The sequence below is a fragment of the Grammomys surdaster genome, unplaced genomic scaffold (assembly GCF_004785775.1).
Source record: "Grammomys surdaster isolate TR1022 unplaced genomic scaffold, NIH_TR_1.0 170, whole genome shotgun sequence".
In the NCBI taxonomy this organism is placed as follows: domain Eukaryota; kingdom Metazoa; phylum Chordata; class Mammalia; order Rodentia; family Muridae; genus Grammomys; species Grammomys surdaster.
The window spans coordinates 21,677,278-21,695,623 of NW_021604618.1; the positions used below are offsets into that span (position 1 = coordinate 21,677,278).

The following is an 18,346-nucleotide window of genomic DNA, read 5'->3' on the forward strand; positions in this document are numbered from 1 at the left end:
AAGCATCAGCATCCCACCTGACAGGAGTTTACTATCTACGATGTAATAAGGGAATGGTGATGGCTTGACAAATGATGATAAAACTAGCAGTCACAACTTCTTTGACGCCACAGGCATTTGGCCAAACAGCCAAGCTACAGCACAGCCAGATCTGTAATTGCTTCTCCCTTAAAGACTGGCTCCATTGGCCTCACATCTCTTGAACCATGGCCTGTTACTGTTGGAGTCCATTCAAATCTCTGGGGTAAACAGTAAAACATGTGTTCTTACGTGGTGGCGATGTGAGAAAGTAACTAAGCAGTGTGCGTGTGTATTGTCTATATATGTTCATGTGGGTGTGTGCACACTTGCATGCAGGTGTGTGTGCACCTGTGTGTGGGCCAGAGGTCAGTCTTGGGTGTCTTCTTTTATTATTCTCAACCTTATTTATTTATTTATTGAAACAAATACTCTCACTGAACCTGGAGCTCACTAGACTGTCTGGCCTGGAGCTCCAGGGCTTGTCTCCATCCATACAGCAGCACTGGAGTTACAGATGCATGTCGCGGGGTCCACTTTTACACACTTTACTGAGACATATCTCCAGCCTGAAAATCAGTAGCATTATAAAAAGAGGGCCTATGTTCTAATTTTCTTTCTTTCTTCCTTTCTTTTTTTTTTTTTTTTTTTTTTTTTTTTTTGGTTTTTCGAGACAGGGTTTCTCTGTGTAGCCCTGGCTGTCCTGGAACTCACTCTGTAGACCAGGCTGATCTCGAACTCAGAAATCCGCCTGCCTCTGCCTCCCAAGTGCTGGGATTAAAGGCGTGCACCACCACTGCCTGGCTCTAATTTTCTTTCTATTGCTTGGATAAACATCATGGTCAAAAGCAACTTGAAGAAGAAAGGATTTAGCTGGACTTACATGTCCATGTCACAGTTTAACACTCTGGGAGCCCATGACAAAAACTCAAGGCAGGAGCCAGAAGGAAGGAACTGAAGCCATGAAAGAACACTGTTTGCTGGCCTACCTCCAGCTTGCTTTATCCTTCCAAACAAAGTCTTACTGTCTAGCTCTAGCTACTGTGGAACTCCCAGATGCTGGCATTAAGGGTTCGCAAAACTATGCACAGCTCTACAAACAAATACGGTGGGAGCAGTTTCTCAGTTGAGGTTCTCTCTTCGCACATGAACTTGGTCAGTCTGACTGGACTTTGAGTAGTGTGACTAAGAAGATGGGGACTCGAAAACGACCTGAAGAATCTGCATAAGTTGGAATACAGGAACAGGTGACCTCATAGCCAGAGTCTACCCAGCTAAGCTCTCATCCTGTGAAAAGAAGAATCTTAATGACTTTTCTGCTCTTAAAAAGCAACAACAGACTAAGACTGCTGGAAGTGTGGTCCCACGTGGACTGGGCTTTATCGGAAACCAGCGTCAGAATGTGGCCGTATTGTTCACGTGGTTCTGGCTTTGCAGTCAGGAAGGAGATTGTGGGATATTCCTCCACAGCTGCTGAGGCCAGGTAAGTAGCAGGGAAACCCCTAGGTGTTTAGCCCTGAAAGGCTATTGCCCGAAGCTGTAAAGAGAAGCCCTGGACTGTACTGGAGACTACAAGATGTTGGACATGCCAGAGATAACGCGGACCTGCTAGGGAGAGCTGGGTACAGGAAGTGGAATCAGCATAAGAGGAAGAATTATGCTGTAGTCAGGAAAGCCAGGAGGGTGGAGTCAGGATGTGAGGTTTGCCTTGCAGGGCTTCGGTCTTGCTTTGGTCCCGTATCCCTTCTATGCTCAAAGTATCTGCAAAAGGATATTGAAAGAATATCTCCTTCACAAGGCATGGTTCAAGCTTATAATCCCAGCACTCTAGAGGAAGAAGCTAGAGGGCCAGGCGTTCAAAGTCATCCTCAACTACACAATCAGTTCGAGGATAGCCCAATTCATATGAGACCCTGTCTCAAGTCTCTCCTTCCAATAGAAAATAAAACTGTGCCTACTTCCTAAGACTGTAGGTTGGGCTCATTTGGGGGGAGTGTTTAGAACGGGCCCATACAGAGACAACTCTGTGAGAGGGGACTCTACAGCAGTTCCTTCTTGGCCAACGCTGGTTTTCTCAGATGAAGTCAGGATCCTGCCTGAGAACTATCAAACATTTACAGGGTAAAGTAACTTTCAGAGTTTTGTCTTCTGTGATCTAGATGAAAAGAAATTCTGGGGCTTGAAGATAGTTCATCGGGTAAAGGGGGTAAAGGCACTTGATGCTAAGGTGGATGACCAGAGTTGGATCCCTGGAATCTACATGATTGGAAGGAGAAAACTGTCTCCCACAAGTTGTCCTCTGACCTCCACATGCACACTGTGACACATGCCCTCATTCAGCCCCATGTGCATAGCATCAATAAATGTAATTACATTTTTAGATTTATTTAATTTTGATGTGTGTAAATATTTTGCCCAGATGAAGGTATGTGCACAGACATCAGATGCCCCTGGAACCAGAGTTACAGATAGTTGTGAACCACCATGTTGGTGCCAGGAATCAAACCCAATTTCTTTGTATTTGCAACAAGTGCTCTCAAGTGCTTAGCCATCTCACCAGCCCTCTGGTTTAATTTAAAACAACAAAAAACAAGTGATGAAGAATTGGGTGAAGGAAAAGCAAACTTAAGAAAATAATAATGTCTAAGGTTTGGCCTTATGGCTCAGGCCTGCAGTCCTAGCATTCAGGAGGCCAAGAGAGAAGAACTGTCATGCGTTTAAGGCTTGTTTGGGGATACACAGTAAGACCCCATCTCAAACAACAACAGCAATAACAAATGGACACAGTGGTATGTGTTATGCCATAGCTCTCAGGAGAAGCATCAGGAATTCAGTGTCGTCTTCACCGATACCTGGTAAGCTCAAGGCTTTCTGGGATACATAGTGAGTTCTAAGTCTGCCTGGTACACATAAGACCCTGTTCCCCAAAACAAAATATACAAAATGTATATTTTAAAAATAAAAAAGAGCCAGGCAGTGGTGGTGGCGCACACCTTTGATCCCAGCACTTGGGAGGCAGAGGCAGGAGGATTTCTGAGTTCAAGGCCAGCCTGGTCTACAGAGTGAGTTCCAGGACAGCCAGGACTACACAGAGAAACCCTGTCTCGAAAAACTAAAAAAAAAAAAAAAAAAAAGAATTCGGTCCATACAAAGGTAATCAGTTCATTGCTTTGTTATCTCTTGTCCCCTCCTTGCTAACTAACAGTCTAACATTTGGGTCCCGTCTTGTTATTGTCAGTGCTGGGACCTGAATCCAGATCCAGGCCTCTACACTCCGACTCAGGGAACTTTTTGCATGTTTTATATATTTTTTTTATGTATATGAGTACATTGTCACTGTCTTCAGACACACCAGAAGAGGGCATTGTATCCCATTACAGATGATTGTGAGTCACCACGTGGTTGCTGGGAATTGAACTCAGGACCTCTGGAACTTGTATCCTGTAGACCAGGCTGAACTTGAACTCATGGAGGAGAGCCTGACTCTGCTTTGGTTTTTCAGGACAAGGTTTCCCTGGCAGCACTGGAACTCACTCTGTAGATCAGGCTGACCTGGAACTCACAGAGATCTGCCTGTGTGAGATTAAAGGTGTGCCCCATCACCGCCTGGCAACTCTATTTATAAACAGATTTCTCACTGGGCCTTGAGCTCACCCATTGTGAGATTGGCTGGTCAGTCAGTACTGGAAGTCACCTGTCTTGTCTCACAGCAGCACTGGGTTTCAGATGCCTACTTTGTTGTTGTTTTAATTACTCTGCCTCCTGAGTGCTGGGGTCAAAGGTGAGTGTCACCATCCCCTGACAGATACCTGCATGTAGCTGCTGGGACTCCTTCTTCAGCATGCATTTTACCCACTGAACTATCCCCTCAGCCCTCCCTGTTTTTGAAATAAGGTTTCATGCAGCCCAGGCTGGCTTCTACTTTGCTTTTGTAGTGAAAGATGAACTTTTTTTTCTCTTTAAAAATTTTTACCTTTCTTTCTTTCTTCCTTTCTTTCTTCCTTCCTTCCTTCCTTCTTTTACTTTTGCTTTCTTAAAACAGAATGCTTCAAGAATGTGCACGCATAGGGGCTATGCTAACCTCTGTATTATTTCAATCTTTTAGTATGTATGCTGCCAAAACATGTCCCCCCCCCCCTCTTTCTCTCTCTTATTCTCTTATAATTTTGACCTTGAGCTTCTAACCTTCCTGTTCCTACGTCCTAACTGCTGGACTATAGGCACCAGACCTACGTCTATGCTGTGCTGAGGGTCTCATCCTATGAAACTAGTCACGCCCTGTTGTCTGCCAAGCAAGTTAGATCCACAGCCCAATTTCTTTCAAATCTAAACCTTTTCAATTCAACAGAGAATCCAAGGCTGAGGGCGAGGCCCACGATGTAGCACTCACAGTATTTGTGAGACACTGGGTTTGATTCTTCTGGTCTGGATCTGAATTTAGTCAACAATTCGCTATTGGATACTAGTAACATCTAAACACAAACTCAGCACCCAGTGATCTGTATAACATCTGACTGTATGCACACTATTAAGAGATTTTTCTCATTTTATAAATGTAGAAACTGAGACATGAAAGAGTTCATTTATGGGAATGTCTAATAAACATTTACTAGTGAGTTATTGGTGACCGCCCTGGAGCAGGTTACTGGTAACACTGGGGGTTCCCCAGTAAGTTCCCTACCAGTGACCTGGGCTCAGTCACGTGACCTCCACCCCCTCTCACTCAGCTCCTCCTCCGTCCATTACACAAGTTTCAGTGCCACTACCCACCAGGTCTCCAGCTGTCCCCACACTCTCCTTCATCTGTCACATCTAACATGTCACTAAGTCTATGATGCCTTCCTCTGAGATGTTCTCCCATCTTCCCAGTCCTCTCTGTCTCCTGGTTGGATACTTTTTTTTTTCGAGACAGGGTTTCTCTGTGTAGCCCTGGCTGTCCTGGAACTCACTCTGTAGACCAGGCTGGCCTTGAACTCAGAAATCCACCTGCCTCTGCCTCCCAAGTGCTGGGATTAAAGGCGTGCACCACCACTGCCCGGCCTGGTTGTATACTTAAGGCCTGTCCTCTGCCTCAGTCTCATGTTCCTTTCAAACACCTGCTATCTTTCTAGTACTAGCATCAGGTCTTATATTCCAGTGGACCATGTAACAGCCTCCACAATCTGCCTAAAGCCAGCCTCTCTCTATTGCCGTCTCTTCACCTCCATGCATTATACATACGGTTTATAGGTTTTTGCTCGTGATTTCCCTAATGACTATATATAATGTCCTTTTCTTTTTCTGATACTAGGGTTTGATCCTAAAGCTTCCCACTTGCTAGACAAGGACAGTTAACATAATTCAACTGATAGAGTGCCTGGAAGCAGCCTGTGCTTCAGTTTTCCTGGTGACCCTTGCCTCTCCCCCTACACTAAAGAGCTACTATGAGGCAGCTTATTTAACCTGGCACATGGCTTAAATGTTAGCTCTGCTGTGTTGTCAATTTCTTCCTGTTTTGTTTTCTGGGGGTCTCACCTGTAGTCCAATCCTTAGTAATCCTCCTATCTCAGCCTTCCTACTGCTCGAGATTAAATTTTGTATGGTTTTCTTTTTTCGGTGTAGGAAAAAAAAATCCAGGTCTTATACCCGCTGGGCAAGGTGCTTATGCATCACTGAACCACACTTCTAACCCACTCAGCTGCTTTCACTGGAAGCTAGTGGGTCCCTGGGGTGGAAGAAGGGACGCTAAGACTGTTCTGACTGTGCTTGTGAAGGTGGACAGAGGTAACAATTCGACTGAGGAACAGGAGGTAGTGCAGATGGGGCACAGCTGGCCTTTAAGTGACAATGAGAGTGAGTGAAGCCTGGGCTTTGCAAGCCTGTTACTGGACGCCGCAGGGAAATCCCGGGCTGCCCCCTAGCGCCAACATGAGGAACTGCAGCAGGGTCGCCAGCTGCAGCTGCTTGGGGGGGCCCAGCGCTGGCTCCACCCCCGCCGCCCCGTGTCTCCGACAACGCCTCCTCTTGGAGGCTCCAGTGCCCAGGACTCCAGTTAATACTTGAGTCTGAAAACCCGGAAACACGTCATAAGCACGCGTCACGGGGGCGGGAGTCAGCTGAGCTGCCTGGGCGAGGTTGTGATCACCTGGGATCTGCTAAGGGGAGCCTATAATCTCTTGGGACTGGAGCTGGGGTGCAAAACTACGCCATATTCTAGTGGGGGCTCCTCGATCGTCTCGTCCTATACAGAGAAAGCGAAAAGGGCCTCAGAATTTTTAAACGGTTCTCAGGATCTGTCGGACGCTGGGGAAGCACAACTTGCAAATCCAGGAGGACTGGGGTCCCAGTTGTGACCCCCAGGCCCCAGACCAAAGGCCCAGAGTTTGATTGCCATGGCGTCCATCCTGGATGAGTATGAGGACTCATTGTCCCGCTCGGCCGTCTTGCAAACTGGTTGTCCTAGCGTGGGCATCCCCCATTCTGGTAAGTTAGAAGAGGCCGTCTCTGCCTCTTTGTTATGCTAGCATTTACGGGGGAGGGAAACTCAAGAACTTGCGGCGTGTGTTTAGAATCTCAGCACTAGGCCTCTCTTGTCTTGCCCAGCTTCTCAGTGGTCTAAGTTTGAAAGGGCCACAGGAGCAGCCGCGTGATCTAGGCCCTACCACTAAGGTCCTTCAAAAGAGGGAACTTGGGCTTAGATAAGGAAGTACTTGTAACAACACTTGTCTACCGGGCTGCAGTTTGACTCTTGGGAGAACTGAGAATAGGTTCCAGCCATCTCTTCGTGTCTGATTCTATGAGTTTTTTAGTTTTGTGTGCGTGTGTGTGCGTGTGCGTGTGCGTGCGTGTGTGTTTTCCCACCAGACTTCGTCTGGAGGTAGCAGAGAAGGCGGAATGAGAACAGAACTTAGTGGAAAGTGAATGTTATAGGTGAAGGAGGTCCGATCCTAAAGGGAATTTTGTCATTGAACAGGAAAGATGGAGACGATTGGCCCGGGGTAAAGCTGGCTGCAGTTTAGAGTATAGGAGAGCAGTGCAGGGTTACTGGTACTAGGATGATATTGCATCGGACTAGAGAAAGCATCTGCAGCCTGTGAACAGTACTGATAAGACTGGGTTCCCAGAACTCCCTACATTCGATGGAGACTCACTGAGCCATACTGTCTGAACAGGGAGGAAGGGCCTTTAGTTCTCTTGGGATTGGTGGGCCAAAGACCAATAAGAGAGAATGCCAAAAACCATCTCTCCCCACTCCTCCCCTGCCCCGCCCCAGTACTACTGGGAGGATGCACATCACGATACAACCTCGTCTCAGGCTCAGAGAACCAACCCCTTACTACTGCTGCAAGTGTGAGAAGAGCCCAGGACCCTTCCTATAAAGACAACCAGAAAACTATTTCATGTTGAACTCTTCGTGAACCGAGGTCCTGTGGGTAGGAGTATACTTGGGAAATAGAAGTATCGGCTTACACTGTGCTTTCTCTGGGTTTTCTGGGCTACCCCACTCCCTTCTCTAGATGCCAATTTTTTTTCTTCCTTCCAAACCTGTAGGGTATGTAAATGCCCACCTGGAGAAGGAGGTGCCTATCTTCACAAAGCAGCGGATTGACTTCACCCCCTCCGAGCGCATCACCAGTCTTGTTGTCTCCTGCAATCAGCTCTGCATGAGCCTGGGCAAGGACACGCTGCTCCGGTAATACATTTGGAGACTTTTAACTGACTAGGGTCTTCTTCCATACTTAGCAAGTGAAACAATAGCTTTTCAGGAGATACACTATTCCTTCCGAAAGAGAACCAATGTGGTTGAAGAGGGAGACCTATGTTCAGATTCCAGCTATGCTGTTGATCTTGGTCTTCAATGAGTCAGCTAATCATTCTTGTCTTTCAACAGTGAAAGGTGGTCTCAGCCCCCCCAAGAGTCAGCCACACAGATCACTGGAACAGTCTGGAATCCTGGCGTATATCCACTAGCTGGCAAAAGTGTTGACAGAATCCTTTATCATTTGGGATAAGCCACCTGGAATAAAACAGTTAGACCTCTGTCTCACAGTGATGAGTCCCAGAATGAATAGTTTTATAACAACTGGTGTTGGGGGTGTGGCCCAGTGATAGAGGGCCTGGCATTCCTGAGGCCTTGGGTTTGATTCCAGGCACTGCAAAATGAAATGCTGTAGAGAAGTGAGGCTGGGGTTGGGGGAGTACTTGCAGAGCACCCTTAGTCCTTGATTAGATACTCAGCATAGCAGAAGCCGGATATGGTGGTCCACACCTGTCCTCACAATGCTTGGGAGGAGGAGGCAGGAGGATCTGAAGTTCAAGGTCACCCTTGGCTTCATTGTAGATTTGAGGCCAGCCTGGGCTGTTGGAGAGCCTGTTTTAAACAATCAGACTTAAGTGTGTGGCACATACCTGTAATCTTAGCACTTGAGAGGCTGACAAAGGAAGATTGGAAGCTAGCACTGTGTTGAATAGTGAGACTCTACCTCAGAACAACAAGAAAAGAAACCTCTTAGAAACTAGTAAGAAGCCGGGTGGTGGTGGTGCACGCCTTTAATCCCAGCACTTGGGAGGCAGAGGCAGGTGGATTTCTGAGTTCGAGGCCAGCCTGGTCTACAGAGTGAGTTCCAGGACAGCCTGGGCTATAAAGAGAAACCCTGTCTCGAAAAACCAAAAAAAAAGAAAAAAGAAAAAAGAAAGAAAGAAAGAAAGAAACTAGTAAGATGAGAATTTACAAGAAAGGGGAATGTAAACAAAACCCACAAGCAGTGTACCCAGCAAAAACTTGAGGGATGGGTTCAGACAGTAAAGTGCTTGCTTTGTAAGCCTGGGAACCCAATTTCAGATCCCCAGAGCTCATATAAAAAGCTGCACTTGGCAGAATGTGTAACCCCAGCTCTGGAGTGCATCAGAGACAAGTGAATCCCAGGAACTTGCAGGCTAGCCAATCTGGCCAAATTGGTGGGCTCTGGATTCAGTGGGAGGCCCCTGTCCCCAAAAATAAAGTGGACTGGAATTTGCTTCCTGGCACCCTCACTGAGTTCAACTCCAGGACTAGGGGATCCAGTGCCCTCTTCTGGCCTCTGTGACCACCTGCCCAAGTGTACAAGCACATATGTGTACACACATACACACACTTAAATAAGATGAATATTTAAATTATATTCTAGGTGTGGTAGCACATACCTTTAACTTTCAACACTTGTCAGACAGAAGCAGGTGGATCTCTGTGAGTTTAAGACCAGACTGATCTACAGAGCTAGTTGCAGGTCAGCCAGGCCACAGAGAAACCTTGTCTTGAAATAAAACAAACAAACAAAAGAATTAAGTGCTCCTAACCAATGAGGCATCTCTCCAGCCCCTTACCTCCTGCTAACACTTGGGGCTCAGGGCTCAAACTCAGACATCAGGTGTGGTGCTAAGAGCCTTCACCTGCTGGATCATCTCACCAGCCCCAGAAATGTATTTATACTTCAGGAGTGGAGGCAGCAGGATCAGAAATTCGGGATCACCCTAGGCTACACAGTAAGATCAAGGCCAGGTGGTTTTACATGAGGCCCTACCACAAAAATAAACTAATAGGGGACAGAGAGCACTCAGCAGTTACGAGCACTGGTTGCTCTTATGGAGGCCCTGAATTCAATTTCCAGCACCCGCTTTCAGCTATCTGTAACTCCTGTCCAGGGCAGCCACCTTCTTCTGACTTCCATGGATGGGTGCATGGATACATACATATGTGCAGGTGAAACACTCATACACTAGGCCAGGCGGTGGTGGCGCACGCCTCTAATCCCAGCACTTGGGAGGCAGAGGCAGGCAGAACTTTGTGATTTTGAGGCTAATGAGTTCCAGGACAGCCAGGGCTACACACAGAGAGACCCTGTGTCAAAAAAAAAAAAAAAAGAAGAAGAAGAAGAAAAGAAATAAAAAAGTTAAAATAGTAATAATAGTAAGATGCTTTAGTTGTTTAGTTGTTTATCTGAACCAAGATCTTTGTTCTCACCCGGAAAGTACTCCCATGGATCCACGTCTCCAGCACAGGTGTTATCACAGTTACCTTTGTGTCGTGTCGTGTTTGGGAAACAGGCTCTCCTGTAGCTCATGGCTGTAACTCCCTAACCAGCCATTTACACCACTCAAGTACTAGAGCTACAGATGTGTAGAGACATTACTAAAACCCATCAGATTGGTAAAATTCAAATCTAGTAATAAACAGTGCTGGCAAAAGTACAGGGGAATGGACTGCCGTGCCGGGCACGCTGAGGTCCTGGGTTTTAATTCCAGCATCAGAAGTGTGATTAAAAAAATAAAGGACTGCCATTTATGGTGGCACACACCTGCAAAACTTTTGAAAAGTTAAGCTGGCAGTGTCTTAAGATTTAAAACATCAGACTGGTACAGTGATTTACAGGATAAGGGGCCTGCACCCAGTCTGACTACCTAAGTTACATTCCTCAGACCCTTAGACCCATGTGGTAGAAGGTTAAAACTGGTTCCTGCAAGTTGTCCTTTGTCCTCAACTCATACACAATGGCACATGTGTCTACACGCACACACACATGCACACACACAATTTTTTTTATAACTAACTGGGTGGTGGTGATGTCTGTCTTTAACCCTGGCACTTTTTACCCACTGAGCTATCTGCCTGGACCTCCCTTGGAAAGAAATCTCAAAGGAAGCCATTACTGAAACAAGACACCTTTCAAAGTTGCTGTGAAGACTGAGATGCCAGGTTAAACTGAGGCTTGCTAATTAGTAACTGTCAACTCCCTGTTCTTGTTTCCTTCTGACCTCATAACTTGGAGTCAGCCTGTGTGTCTTCCCAGGCTTGAGTGGGGGCAGAACTTGACTGTGATTCTCAGAGTGGAGTAGGGGACTTCCTAGAGCTAAGCAAATGGTCCATGTGTGTTAATACATGCAGGCGAATGTAGGCACCAGTGCAGGCCAGGGCCGTCAGATCAGCTGGGGTTAGCTTGGGCTGTTATGAGTCACCCGACATGGCTGCTGGGAATTGAACTCTTGTCTTCTGCCAGAACAGTGCGTGCTCTTGACTGATGAGCCCTCGCTCTAGATCACACTGAGGGTTCTTAATAAAGTTGACAGTTCTTGAGATTATATTAAGAATTTTGGGGGTTGGAGAGATGGCTTAGTGGTTAGGAGTCTCACTGCTCTTCCAGAGAAACGAAGTTCTATTCCTGAACTCATGTTGGGCCTGTGACTCCAGCTCCAGGAAATCTGACTCCTCCCTCTGCCCTTTGCAGGCACCGCCCATGTGTGGCATGCATTCACATAAAGATATATACATGAATAAAAATAAATAAATCTTTATGTGTCTATGCAAACTTAGACTTTCAAGCCTGTGATCTAAAAAGGAACTTCGCAAGTGACAGAGAGAGGGCTCCGTGCCTAAGAGCACATGTATTCATGCAGAGGACCTAGCACCCACATGGCAGCCAACAACTGTAGCTCAATTCCAGGGGATCCAGTACCCTCCTCTGACTTCCATGGGTTCCTGCACACACATGATACACTTACATGCATTCACGGGCCACTCACACACTATATTCGTAGATACAGATATATAGATTTTTTTTTTTTTTTAAAGATGGGAGACTTCTCTTAAGAGTGACACCATAGCTGGGTGGTGGTGGCGCATGTCTTTAATCCCAGCACTTGGGAGGCAGAGACAGGCGGATTTCTTAGTTCGAGGCCAGCCTGGTCTACAGAGTGAGTTCCAGGACAGCCAGGGCTACACAGAGAAACCCTGTCTCGGAACCCCCCCCCCCCCTAAAAAAAAGTGACACTGTAACTCTTGTCCTTACAGCATTGATTTGGGCAAGGCAAGTGAACCCAACCGTGTGGAGCTGGGGCGCAAGGATGATGCCAAAGTCCACAAGATGTTCCTGGACCATACTGGTAAGTGGTGTTGGAGATCTGAGGAGGCTTCATGTGAGACTTCACTGCCTACATGGGTGGGATCTGAACAGGGAGGGAGAAGCAAGATCCACTCAGGTGCTGTTTCCTGTCCACTCCAGGCTCTCATCTGCTGGTTGCTCTGAGTAGCACAGAGGTCCTTTACATGAACCGCAATGGACAGAAGGCCCGGCCGCTGGCTCGCTGGAAGGGACACCTGGTGGAGAGTGTGGGTTGGAACAAAGCCCTGGGCAACGAGAGCAGCACCGGCCCCATCCTGGTCGGCACAGCTCAAGGACAGATCTTTGAAGCAGAGCTCTCAGCTAGCGAAGGTGGCCTCTTCGGCCCTGCCCCGGACCTCTACTTCCGCCCACTATACGTGTTAAATGAAGAAGGGGGTCCAGCACCTGTGTGCTCCCTTGAGGCTGAGCGTGGCCCTGATGGGCGAGGCTTTGTCATTGCCACCACTCGGCAGCGCCTCTTCCAGTTCATAGGCCGAGCAGTAGAAGATGCTGAATCCCAGGGCTTCTCGGGGCTCTTTGCTGCCTATACAGACCACCCACCCCCGTTCCGTGAGTTTCCTAGCAACTTGGGGTATAGTGAGTTGGCTTTCTATACCCCTAAGCTACGCTCTGCACCTCGCGCCTTTGCCTGGATGATGGGAGATGGTGTGCTGTATGGCTCACTGGACTGCGGACGTCCTGACTCCCTGCTGAGTGAGGAGCGAGTGTGGGAATACCCAGCGGGGGTTGGTCCTGGGGCCAATCCACCTTTAGCCATCGTTCTGACCCAGTTCCATTTCCTACTGCTGCTGGCAGACCGGGTGGAGGCTGTGTGCACACTAACAGGGCAGGTGGTGCTACGGGATCACTTCCTGGAGAAGTTTGGACCACTGAGGCACATGGTGAAGGACTCGTCCACAGGTCACCTATGGGCCTACACTGAGCGTGCAGTCTTCCGCTACCATGTGCAACGCGAGGCTCGGGATGTCTGGCGCACCTACCTAGACATGAACCGCTTTGACCTGGCCAAAGAGTATTGTCGGGAGCGGCCTGATTGCCTGGACACGGTCCTGGCCCGAGAGGCTGATTTCTGCTTTCGCCAGCATCGCTACCTGGAGAGCGCCCGCTGCTATGCTCTGACCCAGAGCTATTTTGAGGAGATTGCCCTCAAGTTTTTGGAAGCCCGGCAAGAAGAGGCGCTGGCCGAGTTTCTACAGCGGAAGCTGGCTGGCTTGAAGCCAACTGAGCGTACCCAGGCCACGCTGCTGACTACTTGGCTGACAGAGCTGTATCTGAGCCGGCTCGGTGCTCTGCAGGGTGATCCAGAGGCTCTGAATCTCTACCGGGATACACGGGAGTGCTTCCGTACCTTTCTCAGTAGCCCTCGGCACAAAGAATGGCTCTTTGCCTCCCGGGCCTCTATTCATGAGCTGCTCGCCAGTCATGGGGACACAGAGCATATGGTGTATTTTGCAGTAATCATGCAGGACTATGAACGGGTGGTTGCATACCACTGCCAGCATGAGGCCTATGAGGAGGCCCTGGCTGTGCTTGCCCGCCACCGGGACCCCCAGCTCTTCTACAAATTCTCACCCGTCCTCATCCGACATATCCCACGTCAGCTAGTAGATGCCTGGATTGAAATGGGCAGCCGGCTGGATGCTCGGCAGCTCATCCCTGCCCTGGTGAACTATAGCCAGGGTGGTGAGGCTCAGCAGGTGAGCCAAGCCATCCGCTATATGGAATTCTGCGTGAATGTGCTCGGTGAGACCGAGCAGGCCATTCACAACTACCTGCTGTCACTGTATGCCCGAGGCCAGCCAGCCTCACTGCTGGCCTACCTGGAACAGGCTGGGGCCAGTCCGCACCGCGTACATTATGATCTCAAATATGCACTTCGACTCTGCGCTGAGCACGGCCACCACCGCGCCTGTGTCCACGTCTACAAGGTGTTGGAGCTGTATGAGGAGGCTGTGGACCTGGCCCTACAGGTAAATCCTGACCTTATCTAGGAGAGGGGCCTGGAGAGGAGTAACTTACAGAGCTGGGAAGGTCCAGGGAGGTAAGGCTAGCACCTGCTGGCTTCTTGTGGAGAGCAGTGATGTCGAGGTCGGAACCTCAGAGGGCATGCTCATTGCCTGTAATCCCTGCACTTGGCACTTAAGGCAGAGAGATGAGGATTTGAGGCCAGTTTAGGCTACACAGTGAGTCCCTGTCTCCAGAAACAAAAAACAAAACAAAGCAGGAGAGGGAAAAAAAGAGCACAAACTAAAACACTGGCATTTGCATCCTAGCTTTGCCAGCTTGCTGTGTGATTTGGGGCTGGTTTCTGTACCTCTCTGAGCCTTAGATTATCCATTAAATGGTGATAATGAGTTGGCATGATGGTTTGGCAACTATAAGCACTTGTACAAGCCTGACAAGCTAAGTTCTATCCCCGGAGCTGATGGTGGAAGGAAAGAGCTGACTGCCACAAATTGTCCCCTGACCTGGACGCTGCACTCCGATGCACATGCCTACCCTTCCCTCATAATTGTAATAAGAGAAAAATAATTATAAAGAGATTTGTGAAGATAATGTTAAGAGTATTTTTATCTTATAATATGAATTAGTACTGCGTAAGTAAAGCATTCAGGAGCTGATGACAGTGGCTATACAGTGAGCTCTAGGCCAGCCTGGACTACATAGTGAGACACTGTCAAGAAAAAATCAACAGGGATGGTGATACGGTTCAGAGGTTAAGCACAGTTGCTACCTGGGTTTGATTCCCAGCACTCACATGATGGTTCACAAGTATCTATAACTAGTTCAAGTAGATCTGATGGCCTCTCCTGGCTTTCATAGGTACCAATAAACAAAATAAAACAAGCACAGAGAATGGTGACTGATCCGGATGTTAGCTGAGAGAGAAGATGCTAAGTTACATCTCTCAAATCATGAATGCTCGCAGGAAAGGAATATTTGCTTATTTGTTGGTATGTGGTGTATGTGCACAGTGTGCAGACGCATGAGTGGAAGCCAGAGGAGGACAGGTGCTGTCCTCAGCTGTCACTCTCTGCCTTCTCCCTTTGAGGCAGGGTCTCTCTCAGAACCTGGAGGGTCTGGGATCTGGTTCACTGATAGCCCTCAAGCCCCACCGATCCTCCTGTCTCCTCTCTGGGGTTACAGGTCTGTGTAAGACCACATTATGTGGTTGCTGGGGTCTGAACTGATGATGTGTAACAAGTGCACTTAACCACAGAGTCATATTCCCAGCCCTGTGTGTGTTTTTGAAACAGGGTCTCCCTGGGTATGAACCCTAAACTGATTAGGGAATCACTGTAGCTCAGGCTGGCCTCAGGCTGAGCCTTAACCCAGGATTTAGAACATTGCCCCAAGAGCTCAAATAGCTCCCTCTGTGACTTGTTTTACCTCAGGTCTGCCATGGCCAGGCTGGCTTTAAACTTGCCAGCATTCCTGTTCTACCTCTTGGGTGCACCATCGTGCTTTGGGCATTACCCACTGGTCTCTTTACATTCACTAAAATTGGAGGGCCTGCCACCAAAATAGCCTTTCCCTAGCTGCGATGGGTCAGACCAATACAGGGTTCTGCTATGCCTCTTGCTACCTGGAGTGGAGAAAATCCTGCTTAGGCCTCTCCTCAGGCCTGGTGTTCTGTGGCCGTCTGTCTTTCCTATAGTCTGGTCGTAGGTGGAACATAGCTTGACCCTGACACCCGTGGTTTCCCCACAGGTGGATGTGGACCTGGCCAAGCAGTGTGCAGACTTGCCAGAGGAGGATGAGGAACTTCGCAAGAAACTATGGCTCAAGATCGCTCGGCATGTGGTACAGGAGGAGGAGGACGTACAGACAGCCATGGCCTGCTTGGCCAGCTGCCCCTTGCTCAAGATTGAGGATGTGCTGCCCTTCTTTCCTGACTTTGTCACAATCGACCACTTCAAGGAGGCAATCTGTAGTTCACTTAAGGCCTACAACCACCATATCCAGGAGCTGCAGCGTGAGATGGAAGAAGCCACAGCCAGTGCCCAGCGTATCCGACGAGACTTGCAGGAGCTTCGAGGACGCTACGGCACAGTGGAGCCCCAGGACAAATGCTCCACCTGTGACTTCCCTTTGCTCAACCGACCTTTTTACCTGTTTCTCTGTGGCCACATGTTTCACGCGGACTGTCTCCTGCAGGCCGTGAAGCCCGGCCTTCCTGCCTACAAGCAGGCCAGGCTTGAGGAGCTGCAGCGCAAGCTTGGGGCTGCACCTCCTCCGACCAAAGGCTCTGTGAAGGCCAAGGAGGCCGAGGCTGGGGCTGCAGCTGTGGGGCCCAGCCGGGAGCAGCTCAAGGCTGACCTAGATGAGCTGGTGGCTGCCGAGTGTGTCTACTGCGGGGAGCTGATGATTCGCTCTATCGACCGGCCCTTCATTGACACCCAGCACTATCGGGAGGAACACCTCAGCTGGCTATAGGAGATGCCCCTATGTGGGTGGACAGTCAGGGATACAGCTACCAGACCCTCCTGAGAAGGCCATGCCCTGGTGGGTGTTCAGTCCTTGAGATTCCAGGTTTGTGACTGTGAGGGGTTGCAGCCAAGCTTCTGCCCCAAGGTTTCAGGTGTGACCACATCCTGTGTCCTGCGAGCTGTGCTTCAGACCTGTCTTAGAGCTGCTCAGCCCCAGGCAGCCCGGGGTGTGATATCAGCCGTGATCCTTTGACCCACTACATCTGACGTTCCTCTGAGCAGCCCGCTGCCCGTCTGCCTTCCGTCACGTGACAGCCTCTGGCCCTCCAGCTTGCTTGCCCTCTTTCTGCCTCAACTAGGCAGCCCAGGAATGAGCAGGCAGCCCTGCAGATCCTGGGTGCTTGTGGAGAGGGTGGCACTAATTGTAGACATGGGGGATGCTAATGTGACCGGGGCTCCAGTGTCTGAGCGCCCTGAGGCTGAGGGCACACCAAGGGGAAATAGCAGCAAGTGGAGAGCATTAAATCACGCTGCAGTGATGACTGTGGACTGATGGCTTTGTGTTGATGTGGAAGCTCATGGGATATAATCCCAGGAAGGGAATGCCTGCACTGGGTGTGGTGGCATGGAGGAGGGCACGGCCAGCCAAGGCTACATAGTGTGACCCTGTCTCAAAGCGGGGGTGGGGGGGTGGGGGGGCACTCCAGGGTCCTGCAAGCCTTGAAGCCTTAGCACGAGGTCCTTCACCTGGGAGGAGACGGGCCATCAGGTTTTCCTTGTTTCCTTCTAGCCTCTGACTATAATTCTTAGAGATGACAGTTCCTCACCCTAAATCCTGCAGCTATTCTCTCCTCTGGCTGGCAGGTGGCGCTCCTGCTCACCGAATCATCCAATTTTGGCACCTTGGGGCACAAATTCTCACACTAACGAGTCTTACTAATGCTTCCTTGGCCATTCCCTTCCTAGTTGCAAGAATTTTCTAGAAGTCCCCATTGCCTGGTCAGGATTCTAAGCCCTTAGTTCTTTCTCCAAGTGTTTTTTATTAGCATATGTTATATATAACATATGGGCTCCTTGGGTCATGCTCACTTCCTCTCCCTGTCTCCCACTGGTCCCCCTCCTCCTCCTCCTCCTCCTCCTCCTCCTCACTAGTCTTCCTCGCTTCCACTGTCACGTCTGTGCTGTGTGCAGGTGTGCTTATGCGTGGGTGTAGTTCTATGCCCGCCTCACTGAGTTTCATTAGGGTTGGTTACAGGAAAACAGGCACCTTACCAGTGTTTGCACCACTACGGAAATAAGAAAGCGCCTCTTCCTCCCCATCAACCCTTAACTGAGCATAAGTCCTTCCATGCCAGTGTAAACAGACTGGGCCAGCCATGTGCAGACCCTGTACAGGTAGCTACAGCTACTCTGAGTTCCAGTGCCCAGAACGTAGGGTGCCAGCTACCACCTTTCCTCCTGCTTTTTTTCTGCCTCTTCTGTAGAGTTCCCTGAACTTTGGAGGAGGTGTGGCCTGATCCTCATTCATAGCTGTAAGTCCCTCGTTCTCTCCAGTGGCTCTTACACATTCTGTATTTTGCTTGCCCTTCTGATAGACTGGATCTCTGCCAGCCTGGGCCTGGCTTTGCTATAGGCATTATCAAGCTCTGTGGCATTTGATCTTGTTCCTGTGATTGCCTTTCCTTCCCAAGACAACACTTTCTTAGTTTTAGTTGGGCCCAGAAGCTACATCTTGGGATATCCTGGAGTCAGGCCTTCCAAGGACAGCCTTTGCCCTCTGGACAGGTGTTCAAGGTGCATTGTCTGACTTGATTGATATGAATCTATCAGCTGTCCCAGAATGCACCAACGTCCCTCAGCAGGAGACCAGCTGATCTAGCTTAGAAATGTCCCTTTTCTCCTCCAACATAATCCTGTCTCAGAAATGTCATCTGGTTCTTAGCGTATTTGGCCTTGCCAAGTTCCCTAACTCCCTAGAGCAGT

The 18,346-nt window shown here is 49.1% G+C and overlaps 1 protein-coding gene across 3 annotated transcripts; it reads left to right on the plus strand.

The window, feature by feature from the left end:
• The first annotated feature begins 6,091 nt into the window (after positions 1 to 6,091).
• Vps18 (VPS18 core subunit of CORVET and HOPS complexes) lies at positions 6,092 to 16,916 on the plus strand. 3 transcript variants are annotated; one of them, XM_028766936.1, is made up of 6 exons: positions 6,417 to 6,480; positions 7,271 to 7,430; positions 7,549 to 7,690; positions 11,822 to 11,913; positions 12,033 to 13,903; positions 15,645 to 16,916. In XM_028766936.1, exons 3-6 carry the CDS (start codon positions 7,662 to 7,664, stop codon positions 16,368 to 16,370), a joined length of 2,718 nt encoding a protein of 905 aa, XP_028622769.1. In that variant the 5' UTR covers positions 6,417 to 6,480; positions 7,271 to 7,430; positions 7,549 to 7,661; the 3' UTR covers positions 16,371 to 16,916. The 3 variants fall into 3 exon arrangements, with proteins under 3 accessions (XP_028622767.1, XP_028622769.1, XP_028622768.1); XM_028766935.1 differs by having other exon boundaries at positions 7,271 to 7,421; XM_028766934.1 differs by lacking the exon at positions 7,271 to 7,430 and having other exon boundaries at positions 6,092 to 6,480.
• The last annotated feature ends 1,430 nt before the right edge of the window (positions 16,917 to 18,346 follow it).